Here is a 16,407-nt window from a genome sequence, read left to right as displayed (position 1 = left end):
TAAGCTCTCCTACGTTCCCCAACAACAAACCCGGCCCGATGTGGGTGGATAATTTTTGCAAAAGGCAGCGGTTATCCAAAAGAGTTGCCTCAAACATTAAAAGAGCACGTGCAGCCGTGGGGTCAGAGGAAATAGTGAATTACTTCAACGAGAGTAAAGAAATAGTGATGCGTTTACCTGCAACGAACATCTTCAACTACGATGAAACGAATCTTCGTGACGATCCGGGCAGAAAACGTTCATTAGTTCCAACCGGTACAAATAGAGTTGAGATGATTCGAGATTTCTCAAAAAGCTCGATATCTATCATGTTTTGTGGATCTGCCGCTGGAAGCCTTTTGCCCCCTATGGCTGTCTATTCCGCACTAAACATCTACGAGTATTGGACAATTGATTGGACCACCGATGGGCCTGAAGGGACAATATACGACGCAACACCAGCGGATGGTTTGACACCAGAACCTTCATCCGCTGGTTCAAAAAGGTATTTCTCCCGTATTGTGGCAAACTAGACGGCGACAAAATGCTCGTAGGTGATAATTTGTCATCGCACTTAACCATGGAGGTTGTTGAATTAGCGGATGAACACAATGTTTATTTTACGTGCCTGCCACCCAACAGCACTCATATACTCCAGCCTCTCGATTGTTCATTTTTTTCCCCACTCAAAGCAAAGTGGCGAAAAATAGTAGCCGACTGGAGAGCAGAATCACGAATTCGTGGTTTCCCGAAAGAACATTTCCCTTTGTTATTAAAAAAACTTTTTCAAAAATCGGCCGAAACATCTGCCCAAAATCTGAAATCGGGATTCCGAGTTTGTGGGATCCACCCGTTTAACCCCACTGCGGTGTTGTCTAAACTACCACCTCACGAATTTCATTCTTCAGACGTCAATAGACAGGTAATGAACGACCAGGCTACGTCTACTCTCATTAATTATTTAAAATCTTTACATTCAACAAGCACAAGTCAAGTGAAACGAAAGCGAGGATCGAAAGTCACACCGGGCAGGAACCTCTGCCGAGCCGATCAACGGGGAGCTCTGAGAAAATCAGAAAAGTGATAATCAAGACGAAACCTGCTCTGCTTGTGGATTATGGAATGATCCAAATGGAAGTACGGAAATTGAGGATGAATGGGTCGGTTGCGAAAGCTGCAGCGAAACACATTGGTTCCACAAGAACTGTTGCAAAGACCCGTCTAACCCATGTGGAAATGATTACAATTCTTGATTTTGCCAGCGTTTCCTTCAATTCATCTGTTTATTTTTAACTGTCGAATTTTTGTTCATACCTTACTTGTTCCATATTGCTTTTTGATTTCAATTTTTACTTTTGCCAGTGTTTCATTCGATTCATCCGTTTATTTTTAATTGTCTAATTTTTGTTTATTCTTTACTTGTTCCATATTGCATTTCAATTTCAACCTACACCAGTGTTAGGTACTTTCAATTCCTCCGTTTTGTTTTTTTGTTTTGTTACTCCTTTTCTTGCATTGAAAATAAACGATCATAAAAGAACGAACTAGCATTTTGCAATAAATAAAGAGTAGTTAGTGAAATATATACGAGTTATAATAACGGACACAAGAATAAATAGTTAAGCTTCGCGAAGCGGCAAGAGTAACGTCACGTACAAACGTCAGTATGCAACACGCAAAACAGGTCGTGGCGGCGTAAGGTCTATTCGGCGACGTTGTCACGCGTCATTGCTTACGCAGACATTTCTCTCTCACGAGTTGACGCAAAGAGAAAAGTGGCCATCCTAAGTTAGATAATTTTAGAATAGACGAATAAAGACAATAATTTCAATGAAAAAAGGCTTTGATGGATATGGAACCGACTTTATCAAGACGAGAATAGCCACAATGTATTATATTCCAAATTTGGCTTCAGTTGAACAACATGCGGCGGAGATATTGTTCAAAATATAGTGAAATCATCCGAAGTTAGCCGGTTTCACGGTACGGTACGAAATGACAAGAGCGGGTACCGTAACGCTAACGACAGAAAGCTGCACTTCGACGACAGCTTAAGGTTCGTAGTGTGTTGACTGACGACACTGTGATGGAAAGTGGCGTAACCTACTTATATATGTCGGCTAGACTTAGAAACAGGTTCTTTTTTAACACACTCTCGGTTTATAAGAAACTCTGTACACTATGTACAAAACAAAACCTGATTAGAAAGTGGATGAATTAAGATTGGTCTAGTCCAGTGGTTCACAACCTTTTTTCATTCGTGGCCCATTCTTGTTGCCAAAAATATTCTTGTGGCCAAATACCTTTTTGTTGCAAGGAAAAAAAAACAAGTAAAATCAAGATCTTTCTGCGAGAATTGACACTTTCCCTTTATTAATTAGAATGAAAATTACCACTCCTGAAAACAGCATCATAAATCATTAGTACTACAATCAATGTCAACGATAGTGACACGAATGAAATAAGCAATTTTCAATAGCTCTGTGGCCCACCTGGAAATCTTTCTGTGGGCCATAGCCCACTGGTTGAGAACCAGTGGTCTAGACTCTAGACCATATTATATACACGCTTTGGTCTAGCTAGACTCTTGTTAGTGTAGGGAAATTGTTCAAATAGATGATAAATTTATTTATAGGTATAACATATTTATACTTGATTAAATAAAATAAAATAAGAACTGAGCACCAGATAAATCTGATCAATCCGCACATCACAAGCATTGAAATGAGAATCTAGCAGTGCGGCATTGTAACTCTATACAATAATTAGACCCACCCAACAGTAATAGACATATACGAATTTAAACCAATGTGAATTATTAATAAGTTTTGACAAAGCTGGGACAAACTAAATCAGGATAATCCAGAATCCATATCTATTTTTGCAATATATTATTGGATGTGTAAAATGAACACTTTGGAGATGAAAGCAGCAAAAATTGCCAAATCTATACATCCATTTCATTATTGCAAGCAGAAAAAATATTTTCCACTGTGAAACACATGGTTCATATAAGGGATTAGATTATAAGGGCCCTCTAATATAAATTGCATTCCAAACTGAGCAGTTTTAGGTAACTAAGATAGTATAGCATCAAACCTAATATTGCATGTAGGTGGCATATACAAAAATAGGTGCTCCAGAAGTATGCGTTCCAAGATGTCTCACAACCTGAATCATAACAGGTACACACATACTGGTTGGTACTGGTGCGCATACTTCAGGAGGTCCCAAAAATAATTAGAAATGTTAGCAAGATTATGATCGATAAGATATGAATTTGGTTGATTTAGTAGGAATAGACCAAAATATTATCAATTGCCATTAGAAGAGTTTGATGTACACTTTGTACAATATAATAATCTGAATTCAGGACGAAATGAATCACGAGTTTCCAACCAAAGCAGTTATTAACCTCAAATAAGAAGTGGATGGTAACAGAATGCATCAAGGGAGTTTTATGAAAATAATTATACAGCAATGATATCAATACACTTTACATTAGGGTTGCCATACCGTCCGGAAAATTCCGGAATTTAGGGTTAAATTTTGCGGCCGAGAAGAATTTAAAAAAGTGCTCAAATGTCCGAATTTTACTGCATCTGCAATCATATTGTGCACAATGAGAACTCGCCTATGTAATTTCTTTGGTGCCCTAAACACGTCTTTATATTTCTTAATGGTCAATTCATCCCTGGCAACAACACCCTTACAGTATTATACGCCTACAAACTCGTCAGCATAAGACAACAAGGCTAAGTCTCGCGTCGTAACCCATAAACTAACAACTTCAGTGTGAAATCGAATATTAACGATTACGGGGAAGTGACATCTGAACGTTCAACGACTGACGCTTTTAATTGTATCGAAGTTACGGCGAAATGCAATTTACACAATCAATTACGGACATTTTTTTTTTAACAAGGAAGTTATGGTGAAATGCTATTTAAACGTCATACGACTGACGCTTTTTGAATATTGAAGTTATGCGAAACGCTTCTTAAAACATTTAACGACTGAAGATTAATGAGCTGCTGCAAAGCGCTAGTCGTTTCACATTTAAATTGCATCTCGTAACTTCGATAATGTGAAAATGCGTTAGTCGTTAAATGTTTTGAGTAACGTTTAACCGCAACTGCAACACTTGTTAAAAAGCGTCAGTTGTAAAATGTCTCTATCAGTTGGGGTTACGCATGACTACCTTAACCAGCTTTCCTTGTTATACATCTATGTCAGAAATACATTCGTGTTAGTGCGCAGTAAAATGTTTAATAGCATTTTGCCTAAATTCAAAAAGCCCGATCGCTCATCAAATGGCTTCAGTGGTTTTGAGTGTAGGCAATAAAAGCACACCTTATCCATACATAAGAGATAGGATTAGGTGCGCGATCAATTTTGAGAAAAATAAAGAATTCAAAGTGCGCCTTATGTTCCGTAAAATAAGGTACTTCTTAGTAGTGCTTCCTTTTTAGTATAAATAGAAAACTCTCGAGATCTGCGGAAATTCCTAAAATATAAAATTCATGTTACAAAATACGAAATTGGTTGAACAAGTTAATGACCATATATATATATAGCCTTTGCAAGCACATCCCACGCAAAATTATAATGTAATAAAATCATATAGGTAAATACAAATGAAAGCAGCTTCACAGTGAAAAAAAATATAGAAATTGAGCAGTTCCAACTATTCTGGTAGTTTCAAAATCACCTGTTGTGTCAATTATATACATAGTTCAGTTTGGGTCAAGATCATTAAATATTAATCTAAAGACTTACAAATACTGGAAGCATGAAAAAACATACGTCATAAACAACTAAGTGAGAATGGGTCAAAAAATATTTTAATTGATTTGAAGTCATCTGGTCTTTTTTAATATATTGAATGGAGGTCACCAGTATCAAATTTAGCATACAATCAATACGTTATGGCACAGTGCAACTAGCCCTTCAATAATGTTCTGAAATTGACTGCAATCAATCAATTAGGCACAATAATAACACTTGGAAATCAGATCAAAATGGTGACATAAGGGGCGGATAGTTTTTCATCACTGATTCGTGTCACGCTTGGCAATATCTTGCTGGATTTTCCACTCCAATGTTTCAAGAAGATCATTTGGAATTTTAGCAGCTACAGCGAGGCGCTTTGCTAATTCTTTGGGATTGTCATCACGATGAACAGATACTTTGTGAACCCAGCCCCCATTGTCTGTATATTCCAGATAATAAAGAAGCTTCCCAGTTCCATTTATCTTATGAGGTACATCAAGTGTTTCTGCTTGATCACGATGATTGCTCCTAGCAGGTTTGGGTCGATAAACCTGTTTAAGAAATAATCAACACTATGATCAAAACTACTAACATGCTGCTGAATGCATTAAATAAACTAAAACATTACGACACAAGATGTACCGGTAGTTCAAATTGAGTATTTGAAACTGATGCTTTTCTGAATGGTGATTTTTGAGTGCATTATTATCCTGGCTTTCACCGAACCGTTTTTTAACATTAAATGCAACTTTCTTCGATAAAAATCCCCACCGGCGCCAGGACGTTTATAAACGTATTTCCATGACCATATCAAAAGTAATGAATAGATTTTATCCAAGATTGGCTTCGGAGTTAAAATACTTCTTCCATTTATAAAATGCGCACCTATGTGTCATCTATATAATCATGATTGCAATCTTACAATCATCATTCAGAGATGGTCACCAACAAATTCTTGTTGGCAGAAGTGTTGTTGGCAGAAGTGTTTTTTCAAATAACATTTAGTGTAAATTCATTTGCTTCACGAACTTGCTTTTAGGAACCTGGAATACTAAAAAGGCAAACTCACTTTCTTGTCAGGATATTTTTGAGAATCACTTTTGTCCATTTTTGGTTTATAGGAATCTGATTTGATCTTTCTATCATACTCATCCCTGTTAAGAAAGAGCGGAAAATTATTGTTATTCTATTTCAAAATAACTTCTGGGATAAAATGAATCTGTATTGGGAGTACACATTAATATTTGATTATCCCATAATTTTTGTCGTTTTCAACATTATGAAATCTCAAACAACCACTAGGTGTGTTTTTATATGTAACTTCTAATAATTCAAATTAAAAATGAAATTGACCTTTTCATTTGATTTCTTCTGATATGATGAATAAATCCATGTTTCATATCCAATCCTGGGCTATTTTTATCCATGATATATATATCTTAGATATGTCGTATATCAGAATCATATATGATTGTAATGCTAAAAATAAATAGTCATATACTAGTTGAAAATGTGTGCAAGTAGAAAAATATATGAAAGAATATTTGGAAAGAAAATATAAACTATAAATTAACAAAACGAAAATTACAGATGTACCAATCGAAGAAAACCCAACCCATTGATGTAAAAAAAATTGTATAAAATTTTGGACTTTCCCATTTCTACGTACAAAAACATAAAAGGCAATACAAAATATTTACCCAAAATGTACCGGTAACAGACTTGCAATCAGTATTGATCATTTTCTACTTTTCTCTTTTTATCGCTGCTTATGTCACATTTAAAGTCGTGAAGAATCACATTTTTTGTAATTTTCAAATCTGTACATTCAAACCTAAAAATGGACACTACACTAGGCACTACCTAAATGCAAAACTAAATCAGGTGAATCTTTAAAACCTAGGGTCTAGGTCCTAGACGAAAATATGGCCCCTGGCCCATTTGAATGGAAGATCAAAAAAGTTCACTTGTGAAAAATAGGTCATAAGCTACTTTCGTTTCACCACATCGACTTAAATACAAAAAACAGTGATAAATGCGACCGTAAAAATTATTTGTTTGAATACATCAAAACAGATTGTCATCAGTCATTTAGCAGAGTCATCTACTTTGAAAAATAGAGCAATGGTTATTTCCCTGATTTCCAGCAAAGTAACGCTCATCGATGTAATCAAATTGCAAAATATTGAAAAGTGCAGAATTAACACATTAGAAAACTTTCATGATCAATTGACAGTTGTGTTCGCAATGGAATGCTAATTACTGCTATATTACTTACTAAACTTCTGATTAAAGTGCAAATCAAAACAAAACATCCTGATTTAATGTTGGATTCAAAAACTCTTCAATCTCCTGCATTTCTGCCTCGCTCACTGGTTTACTTTTGTCGTCAAATGGATTGAGATTTTCACCAGTTTTCAGTGATAATTTTTGCCACCACTGTGAGGTCAATTCCCTCAAAGTTCTTTTGTGTTCGTTTTCAGCAGCAACTATAACAACATTGGAGTTGAATGCCAAACTATCAACAAAATCTGATGTTGCCTCATGAAGACTTGGTATGTTTTGAAGAAGTTCTTGCTCTGTTTTTAATTTTGCCAACAGTGCTTGTAATTTTGGATCGTCATATTTCATTTTCTGTACATTTTTTGCATGATAAGCTAACAACATTTGTTGAGTTTTCTCATGAATTTCTTTGGCCTCGGAAAGGGAGGTCTCTTTCGTGCCACGCACTGCCTGCTTCTGGTCAATTTTCATTTGCAATTCCTCCCTCTTTTCCTTAGTTAGCTTGGTTTGCACAGTCAAAGGCTGTGATATGCCTTTCTTCATGCTTTGTCTTCTGGCAAGAAACTTTCTTACAGCACGTTGAATCACAATTGCTGCCTTACTGGCATGATGAATGTATTGTTTATTTGCAAACTGCTTTCGCTGGGATGCCCCCCGCCATATCGTTTGAATTTTAACAGCGGCCTTTTCTTCTTCTTTTTGAATATGGCTATTCACTTTATTAGCAGGAACAATTTCCAGCATTTGTAATTGCTTTTCTCGAGTTGAACGCACAGATTGTTTTCTTTTCATCTCTGCAGCATGTCTTTGTTCGTTTTCCAACTTTTCCCTCAATGCATACTCAAGTTTTTTTTGACGTTTCCTTCGAAATGAACTCTGAAGCGATGGAACAACTTTATGCAACTTTCCAACTCTTGATCTGATTTTCCAGCCCTTATAAGCAGCCCAAATAGTTTTAACTGCATGTGTTCTTCTCGCCAATTCAGCAATTTGAGCATTTCCGGCATCCAACACTGCAATTAAATTCTGTAATATCCGATCAAAACCATGACCAAGCCACCTTGTCATTAGAGCTTTCAATCCTTTGAATCTCACTGATAATTTATTTGCAATTTCAGAATCTGCATCAACCATGGCAACTATTATTTTTACTGTTAATGCTGCCAACTCATCACTACTTGAAGTTGTAACTTTATAGATAAGCTCATCGAGCAGATGATTCAATGCGACAGATGGCATTTGTTTAACAGCTAATGGATTCATCCTAATGCCTCTCAACACCATGCTGAGTGCTGTGTTTACCATCATCTCAACTTCAAGCCCTTCTTCAATGAGTAACCTAATCAGGTTGTCCGACTTCAGCAATATGTCAACTAAAGATGTATGTGATGTTGTAACTTTAATTATCGCTTCAGTTATTGTTTGATATTGAGTTTTAAGAGTTGCTAGTTCTTCAGCATGTACCCCATATTTGATAGCACCATATAATTTATGTTGCTCCATAAACCTCTGCTGAATTTGCCATGCAATAAGGAGAGCACTTTGAATGGAATCAGGTAAGGCCTCCTCTAAAAATTCTCGAGATTCATTGAGATTTAGTCCAATGCAACATTCAAATAGGATATCAATTATTGAAACAGCTGTGCGAAACCCATCCTTCATTTTCATGAAGTCAAATTTGAGAACAACAGAACACCACGATAGTAGATCATACTCCAATATATCCTGTTTCAGTGACTGCCTCTCTTTGCTGAATTCGGGATATTGATTTAGGAGTGCCCTGATTTTAATAAGATGAACTGGAATATCATTATCCTTGGCTTCTGAGACAGATGAAGCAAGTTTTACAATTTCAGCATGTTCAGACATTATTCCAGTATTCAGTTATTACAAATCTAAAACCAAAGAAAATACAGAAATAATCATACATAATAAAATGGTAAATTGAACCCCATTTTCAGCATGTTCAGCCATTATTCAGTTACATTACAAATCTAAAACCAAAGAAACTACAGAAATGATCATACATAATAAAATGGTAAATTGAACCCCTTGAACCCCATTTTCAGATGTTCAGCCATTATTCAGTTATTACAAATCTAAAACCAAAGAAAATACAGAAATAATCATACATAATAAAATGGTAAATTGAACCCCATTTTCAGCATGTTCAGCCATTATTCAGTTATTACAAATCTAAAAGTAAACCATAGAAAATACAGGAATAATCATACATAATAAAATGGTAAATTGAACCTCATTTTCAGCATGTTCAGCCATTATTCAGTTATTACAAATCTAAAACCAAAGAAAATACAGAAATAATCATACATAATAAAATGGTAAATTGAACCCCTTGAACCTATTTTGCGCTGTTTTGCGGTGTTTCGCGCTGTATTCAGTAAGTAGTAAGACCCCCTTAAACCCCATTTTCAGCATGTTCAGCCATTATTCAGTTATTACAAATCTAAAACCAAAGAAAATACAGAAATAATCATACATAATAAAATGTTAAATTGAATCCCAACAAGATTCAATTTAGCACTCATGTACTCCCAGACTTTTAATAACGTTCAGACGTTCGTTTAAAAAGCATCCTTCTCCAAATAATGATTCAATGTCGGAATACTGAAAAACCTGTTCATGACTGCATTGCCCGATTTTGATTCCCTGAGAACTGTTTTCAGTACCGGTACCGGAAATAAAATGACAGCACAAATATGTTTCCACTTTATTGTGTGTTTTCACATCGACACACACAGCTATGCTATATCTGTATACACTACTCGCAAACACGGGTCCCGGTGTAACAACGTTATATCACAGTATCACAATGCTTAAAACCTTAACGTCTATATATTATATATGTAGTCAGTTTTGGAGTGGAGTTTGCAATAAAAGTAGTGCATACCGTACATCAGTACCGGTTAGGGCTGGGAATTTCAGGGAAAACACTTTAACCGTTAACCGGGTATAATTAACCGGTTAACCGCCGCGTGACGTTTGACGTAATAATTTATAATTTCAGCTTGTTACGTCACAATGCTTATAAAGCAATTTCGCGTGTTTTTATCCCGGTACCGGTATCGCTTATTAAAACTAGAGCTGCCTGCAGCTTTAACAGGCTTCCCGCGTAAAAAAAATTTGCATTTTATTGCTAGCTGAGAACTTCTGCACATTTGAGATGAATTTCAAGTTTGTAGGACCAATTTGAAAAAATAATAATAATAAATAAATAATAATAAAACACAGGAAAACAATAGGTTCCCTGCTGACAAGCAGCGGGAACTAGGGTTAGTTCGGATACCTAAAATTCATACTATCCGGATAACGGATATATCCGGGTATTTCGTATTTTAACTATTCGGTTAACCGGATAGTTACCGCTAATTTCAGAGAACCGATTTCACAAGATTTTTGCGGCGAATTGACTAGAAACCACCACACAGTTCTATTGTAAATACGTACATATGTATTATTTTTCTCGAATAAAAATGATTGTGCATTTTGATGTTGCATGTGTCAATAAATAAAAATTCAAGCTCTAATCGTACAAAAGTACAGCTGAATAATATAATGAAACATTTTTTTAAATACTGTGTCCTAATTGTCTGTCCCTCGACTGCTACGTTATTTTCTCATATTCAAATACTATGTAAAAATTTATATTATTCCTTTTTTTTCATTGTTAAATTTTTTGGAAGTTTTTTTGTGTCTAGAGCATATTTTCTTTAAATTTTGACTCGTACTAAATTTTAGTATCGCAGACTCACGATGACCATTTCTTTAAGCTTTTAAGTTCAATTAGTTTAGAATAGATTTATTTCGGCTGGTATATTTATTGATTCGATTGATACATGGAAATTTGAAAAAACATATATACCAAAGTTAAAAGCAAGCACATAATATTTAGTCGTGTACCCAAAATTTTGAAATGCTACACAGATTACATGGAATCGGAAGTATTGTGAAATAAGTCCTCGAAATTCATACTGGTTTACTTCATGATGAAATGCGTTCTTTCAATACACGCAACAACTAAAAGCCACACCCGACAAAAAAGCAACAAACTCACACCCACCCAACCAATACTATTCAACTGAATTAGTTTAAGTTAGTCTTGCTTAAACTGTACCTCCACTTCAATTCTAATTTTATAAAGCGAATGAGCTCTTCTAATTAGCGCAATAATCATATTTGTTCTGCGTGTTTTGTGATGTAATAGTGAAGTTCACTCCACCATTCTACGGAAAGCTAAAATATAGGCAGATTAGAGTGGAAAAAGTTGTTATTATATGCTCTGGGAGATGTCAGTCGCCACTCAACAAAACATATAAAAATCGCTAATGCGCATATGCATTATTTATACCGCTCTATTATCCGGTTAACCGTCACAATAATATCCGGATATCAGATAGCAAAATAACTCTTGGTTAACCGGATATCCGGTTAACCGCTATCCGGATAATCCAACCCTAGCGGGAAGCCTAATTATTCACGCATCGAGATAGTTTCATAATCTGCTGCAAGAGATAGGCAGCGTGGTTCGGGCACGTGGAAGTATTTTAGAAAACCCGATTCCATTGTTGAATGTCATTTATGTGACAAATTTTCAGTGTTCGACATGCAAATTTTACTTCGAGATATATATCATATAAAGAAAAACGGCATCAACTGCACACTTGTTGTACGACATTGAATATCCAATTTCGCAATGAAATCGTGAACAATATATTTGGAAATTGACCGAAAACCGATTCTGAATTCATCATTGTCAAATTTCCATAATCAGCAATCTTGGTACTGCCATTATTTTTCACATTTATTGAGTCCTTACCCACACAGTTAGTAATATTCTTTTGAATTAAATGCCACAAGAGATAAATTTGCGATGACGTAATCATACTTGAAGAAATTGTACGGTATGAAGATGATTTGTACCTGAGATGTCAGTTAACGGTTAAAAAAAATCGTAACCGTTAGTCATCTGAAATCGGTACATTCAATACTGTAATGTACGATACCGGTATGTTTGCTTGATTCACTTTTTTTAGTACCTAATATGTGTTGAAACAAGTAACTTATGTAAAAAAAATATTATACCTAGCCCTAGGTACGGTACCGGTACAGTATTAATTGTCACCATCCAATATAATTACCATCGTATATTGCCAGGGGTGGGCAAAATTTTTTTTATTTTTATAATCATGAATATTTCATAAATACAGGTACGGTATGTCCAGTAAATCATATCCTCCCATATCTTTTGTCCATTCTTTTCTCCATTCTGCCATTTGTTCAACTTCATTCATGTTCAAAGCGCTCAGTGTTTCTTGTAATCCCAATTTCATGATTTTTGTTTTGTTCAATTTCATTGCTGTTGGCTGTTGCTTGTTCAAATTTTTCTATTGTTTCCATAGCCATTTCCAATGATGTTTTCTTATTCAGTGTTAATGTTATATTGTCGGTAAATCTCTTATTTCTTTTATTTCAATATTCCCAGGTATCATTATTCCTTCTATTTTCTGGTTTCTTTGTATTGATATTATTAATGGCTCAATTGCTATTATAAATAAATATAAACTTACTGGTTCACCTTGTCTGACCCCTCTTTTAATAGTAAAGCTTTCACTTATTCCACCATTGATGATAATACAGTTTTTCATTTTTTTGCATTGCCTTTACTACACTAATTATTTTATTTTTGAAACCAATTTTTTTTAATACTTCATACTTATACTGCAGATCGACAGAATCGAATGCTTTTTCAAAATCCAACGATACCAAAAATGATTTACTATTGCCTCTTTCCGCTTCAGAAACTATATCTCGTACCAAAACTACTGAATCTGTGATTTTATGTAATAATGTCATATATCCTTAGTTCATAGTTGTTTTAGATTATTCCATAGTTATTTTAGAGTTCATCTCAATTGCACCCTCATCATTAGGCTTTTTTCCAAGGCGTTTAGAAATAGTAATTGCTCTTTTTTGTTTGTTTCACGTTTTTTTTATATAAATTTGTGTATTCCTTCCCTATTTCCAACTTTTCCTTCAAGTTATTGAAGGAATTGCCGTTCTTATCTTTCATTTTTTCTATTGTGCACTTTTCATGTTTTTCCTTTAATTTTTTGAAAAACCATTTTGTACATTTTTCTCCATAATCAAATTCATTAGCATTATTTTGTATCCATAATTTTTGACTTGATTCTTTTTGTTGTTTTACCATTTTTCTTTTCGTTCCACGGTGCCGATCAACATTGCTGACTTTATTATGAATTAGCAGCCATATGAGAGTTCAATCACAAAGATTTATTTTCTTGACGAATAAATGCGTATTCTTCTTCCATTCTGACTTGACAACTCTGTTTTCATCTTCGTATTTTCGCTCCTTACTTGTGAACATATCGCACTTTAACTGAGACTAACCACAATCAAGCTACAATGCAGGATGCAGCCAACGCAGCAACATACAATTTGACCATTGTGACGTAAGATTTGTTGCTTGACTGATTTAAAATTCCACGACACAACGATTTTCATACTAAAACATAATTTGTCCTAATCATTGATGAAAATTGCTTCTACCGCTAAATAAATTTAAAAAAATGTTACACTACAGTTTCTCTTAAGTTACATTTGGATAATATTAAATGTTAGCGAGAAGAGCCGCAGAAAACTCGGACGGGCCTCATGCGGCTCGTGAGCCGCGGTTTGCCCACAGTTGGACTATATTCCTCAAATTTATCATTCTTCGACATTTTTGAGCTCTCTTACGCCAGTACCGTACGCCAAAGCGGGAGGCGGAAAACTCGACTACACGGACAACTCACCAGAGACAATTCGACTACCTAGAGGCCTGGTGAGTCGTCCGTCTTTTGGCATTTTCTACGGTGGTGTTTTATGTCTATAGAAATGCGTTTTTGATATTTTTAGTGCTCAAATGTTGAGAAAAATACATAAATATGCTCTAGAAAGCATTTTTATTTGTATAAGTGGCTTATTTTGATCATGTTGTATGAATAGGCGCGGCGGTGTGGCTCAACGGGCTAAGCGTTAGGAATACGCTCGCCACCGCACCTCTAACTACTCTGCGTGGGTTCGCAGGTTCGAATCCCATACAGGGATGGTTATGTGCGAGAGGATTGCTGGACTCCTCGCCGTCGTTGGGTGGTTCACGTAACCGCTGGTCGGTTACGGCTTCCTCCACCACCAAGTCCATGCTTCCGAAAACAAACAATACAGTAAAACTAATCCCATACCCGACTTGAAATGGTAACCAGACGAGAGGCCGTGGTTCGCCATATGGATAAGCCGTCTTATCGGCTTTCCTCTCCCTCGGGATAAATACGTAAATCCTATCCTGTCCTGTCTACAGACGAAATTGGAGTAACGTTAGCGAAGTTAGACTGTTGACTTACAGGACTGAGTTCGTTTAATTTTTCGAACTTTATTGGTATTAAATGTTTTGAATGAGCACCTTTAAATATATTAAAACATTTATACTTCACAGTAACACTTAAATATTTATGAATGTGAGCTCAGTAGTATATGGTTGCAGTAGTGTAAACTCGCCTACGGCAGTCGCCCGACAGGCCGTCAACGCACCAGTCGAGCAAACGCTCTGCGAGCGGACGTCATCGATGCTCGAGGTGAAGATAACTCGACTACCGAGCAACGAGAGGCAGACAACTCACCAGTCGAGCAATCGCTCTGCGATATCGATGCTCGAGGAGAAGACATTGCTTTGCAAAACGCAGACTCAAGAGTTGCATAGCATTTACTTAGTGCCGACTGATATTAGTTGTAAGCCAACTCACCACGGCAAGGTTTCAGTCATAGAGTTGGAATTTCTTTTTGCAGAAGAAAACCAGGAACAGATAGGCACTGTCGCTGTGCCTGGCAAAGAAACTGGGCCGAAGAATGTATAAAAGATGTTTACTTTTTGTTACGATTAATGAATTTAATGTGATATTTGAATACTAAACGTTATGGGGAAATTTAATGGATAGAAGATTTTGTTTTCTTTTTGTCATGGCGCAATGTCTTCTCCTCGAGCATCGATATCGCAGAGCGATTGCTCGACTTGGTGAGTTGTCTGCCTCTCGTTGCTCGGTAGTCGAGTTGTCTTCACCTCGAGCATCGATGACGTCACGTCGCAGAGCGTTTGCTCGACTGGTGAGTTGACGGCCTCTCGGGCGTCTGCCGTAGGCGAGTTTAGACTACTGCAACCATAGACTACTGAGCTCACATTTATAACTATTTGAGTGTTACTGTGAAGTATAAAGGTTTTAATATATTTAAAGGTGCTCATTTAATACCAATAAAGTTCGAAAAATTAAACGAACACAGTCCTATAAGTCAACAGTCTAACTTCGCTAACGTTACCGTACTCCAATTTCGTCTGTAGACTGTGTTTGTATCATACAACATGATCAAAATAAGCCACTTATACAAATAAAAATGCTTTCTAGAGCATATTTATGTATTTTCTCAACATTTGAGCACTAAAATTACCAAAAACGCATTTCTATAGACAAAAAACACCACCGTAGAAAATGCCAAAAGACGGACAACTCACCAGGCCTCTAGGTAGTCGAGTTGTCTCTGCACACAGCATTGATTGGGATAACAGCAGGATATTGGAACATGAAATTCACTACAGAAAAAGACTATTTCTCGAATCTTATCATATCAACAAAGAGAAAAATTCAATGAACGATAAAGATACTACATTGTTCCCGCATGTATATAAATCATTGTTTAGATAGTCGCGTAATTGTTTGAACTTGCGCTTATTCACCCGGATCTATTATGATATTGTCCCTTTTTCAGTTTTTCACGCCGTTTAATTTTTACTATCTTTTTTATTTTTTTACTCTATATATATATGATAGTGTACTTACTCTTCATATCATGCCCTGATGAAGTTTTTCTGAATAGAAATTCGAAACGTCGGCAAATTATATCGTTTTGCTATACACCGGTTGTGCTTTATTTATCTTTGACTTGTCTCTGGTGAGTTGTCCGTCAGCCCGCCAAAGCTACCGCTCCCGTACTACCTGCCGTATCCCTAGCCATATCTCTAATGGCTATTTTGAAATTTTATTGCCCTCGCTGACCAGAGTCTTTTTATCCTCACACCGGAGTCACTTTGACTCCCATGAAATTCTTTCTATACTTTACCATTGCAAAATTTTCAGGGGTATTTTAAGAGTGATTTTGCGAGTTGGCGCCTGTAAAATGGGGTATGTGTTTCGAACCATCATTATGATTCATCGCATACGACAATCTGTTTTTTTAAAAGTACCGGTAATAAATTTTAGCCCAGTCCATCACAGCTATTTCTACCCTAATTTTTTATTACTGCAA

At 36.1% G+C, this 16,407-nt stretch overlaps 2 protein-coding genes across 3 annotated transcripts; both read right to left on the bottom strand.

The window, feature by feature from the left end:
* Nucleotides 1-4,483: 4,483 nt before the first annotated feature.
* Nucleotides 4,484-6,230, bottom strand: LOC120347252 (UPF0561 protein C2orf68 homolog). The gene is made up of 3 exons (XM_039417162.2): nt 6,106-6,230; nt 5,822-5,906; nt 4,484-5,303 (listed from the first exon to the last, which is right to left on the bottom strand). The coding sequence occupies exons 1-3, from the start codon at nt 6,177-6,179 to the stop codon at nt 5,031-5,033; spliced, it is 432 nt and encodes a 143-aa protein (XP_039273096.2). The 5' UTR covers nt 6,180-6,230; the 3' UTR covers nt 4,484-5,030.
* Nucleotide 6,231: 1 nt separating this feature from the next.
* LOC120347160 (IQ calmodulin-binding motif-containing protein 1-like) lies at nt 6,232-14,369 on the bottom strand. Of its 2 annotated transcripts, none has more exons than XM_039417033.2 (2): nt 8,964-14,369; nt 6,232-8,930 (listed from the first exon to the last, which is right to left on the bottom strand). In XM_039417033.2, the coding sequence occupies exon 2, from the start codon at nt 8,902-8,904 to the stop codon at nt 7,054-7,056; it is 1,851 nt and encodes a 616-aa protein (XP_039272967.2). In that variant the 5' UTR covers nt 8,905-8,930; nt 8,964-14,369; the 3' UTR covers nt 6,232-7,053. The 2 variants fall into 2 exon arrangements, with proteins under 2 accessions (XP_039272967.2, XP_077973795.1); XM_078117669.1 differs by having other exon boundaries at nt 6,232-9,397; nt 9,461-14,369.
* Between the last annotated feature and the right edge of the window lie 2,038 nt (nt 14,370-16,407).

Source organism: Styela clava, chromosome 11 (genome assembly GCF_964204865.1).
Source record: "Styela clava chromosome 11, kaStyClav1.hap1.2, whole genome shotgun sequence".
NCBI classification, from domain to species: Eukaryota; Metazoa; Chordata; class Ascidiacea; order Stolidobranchia; family Styelidae; genus Styela; species Styela clava.
The sequence above is the reverse complement of the archived record's forward strand: the minus strand, read 5'-3'. Positions and strand labels throughout refer to the sequence as shown.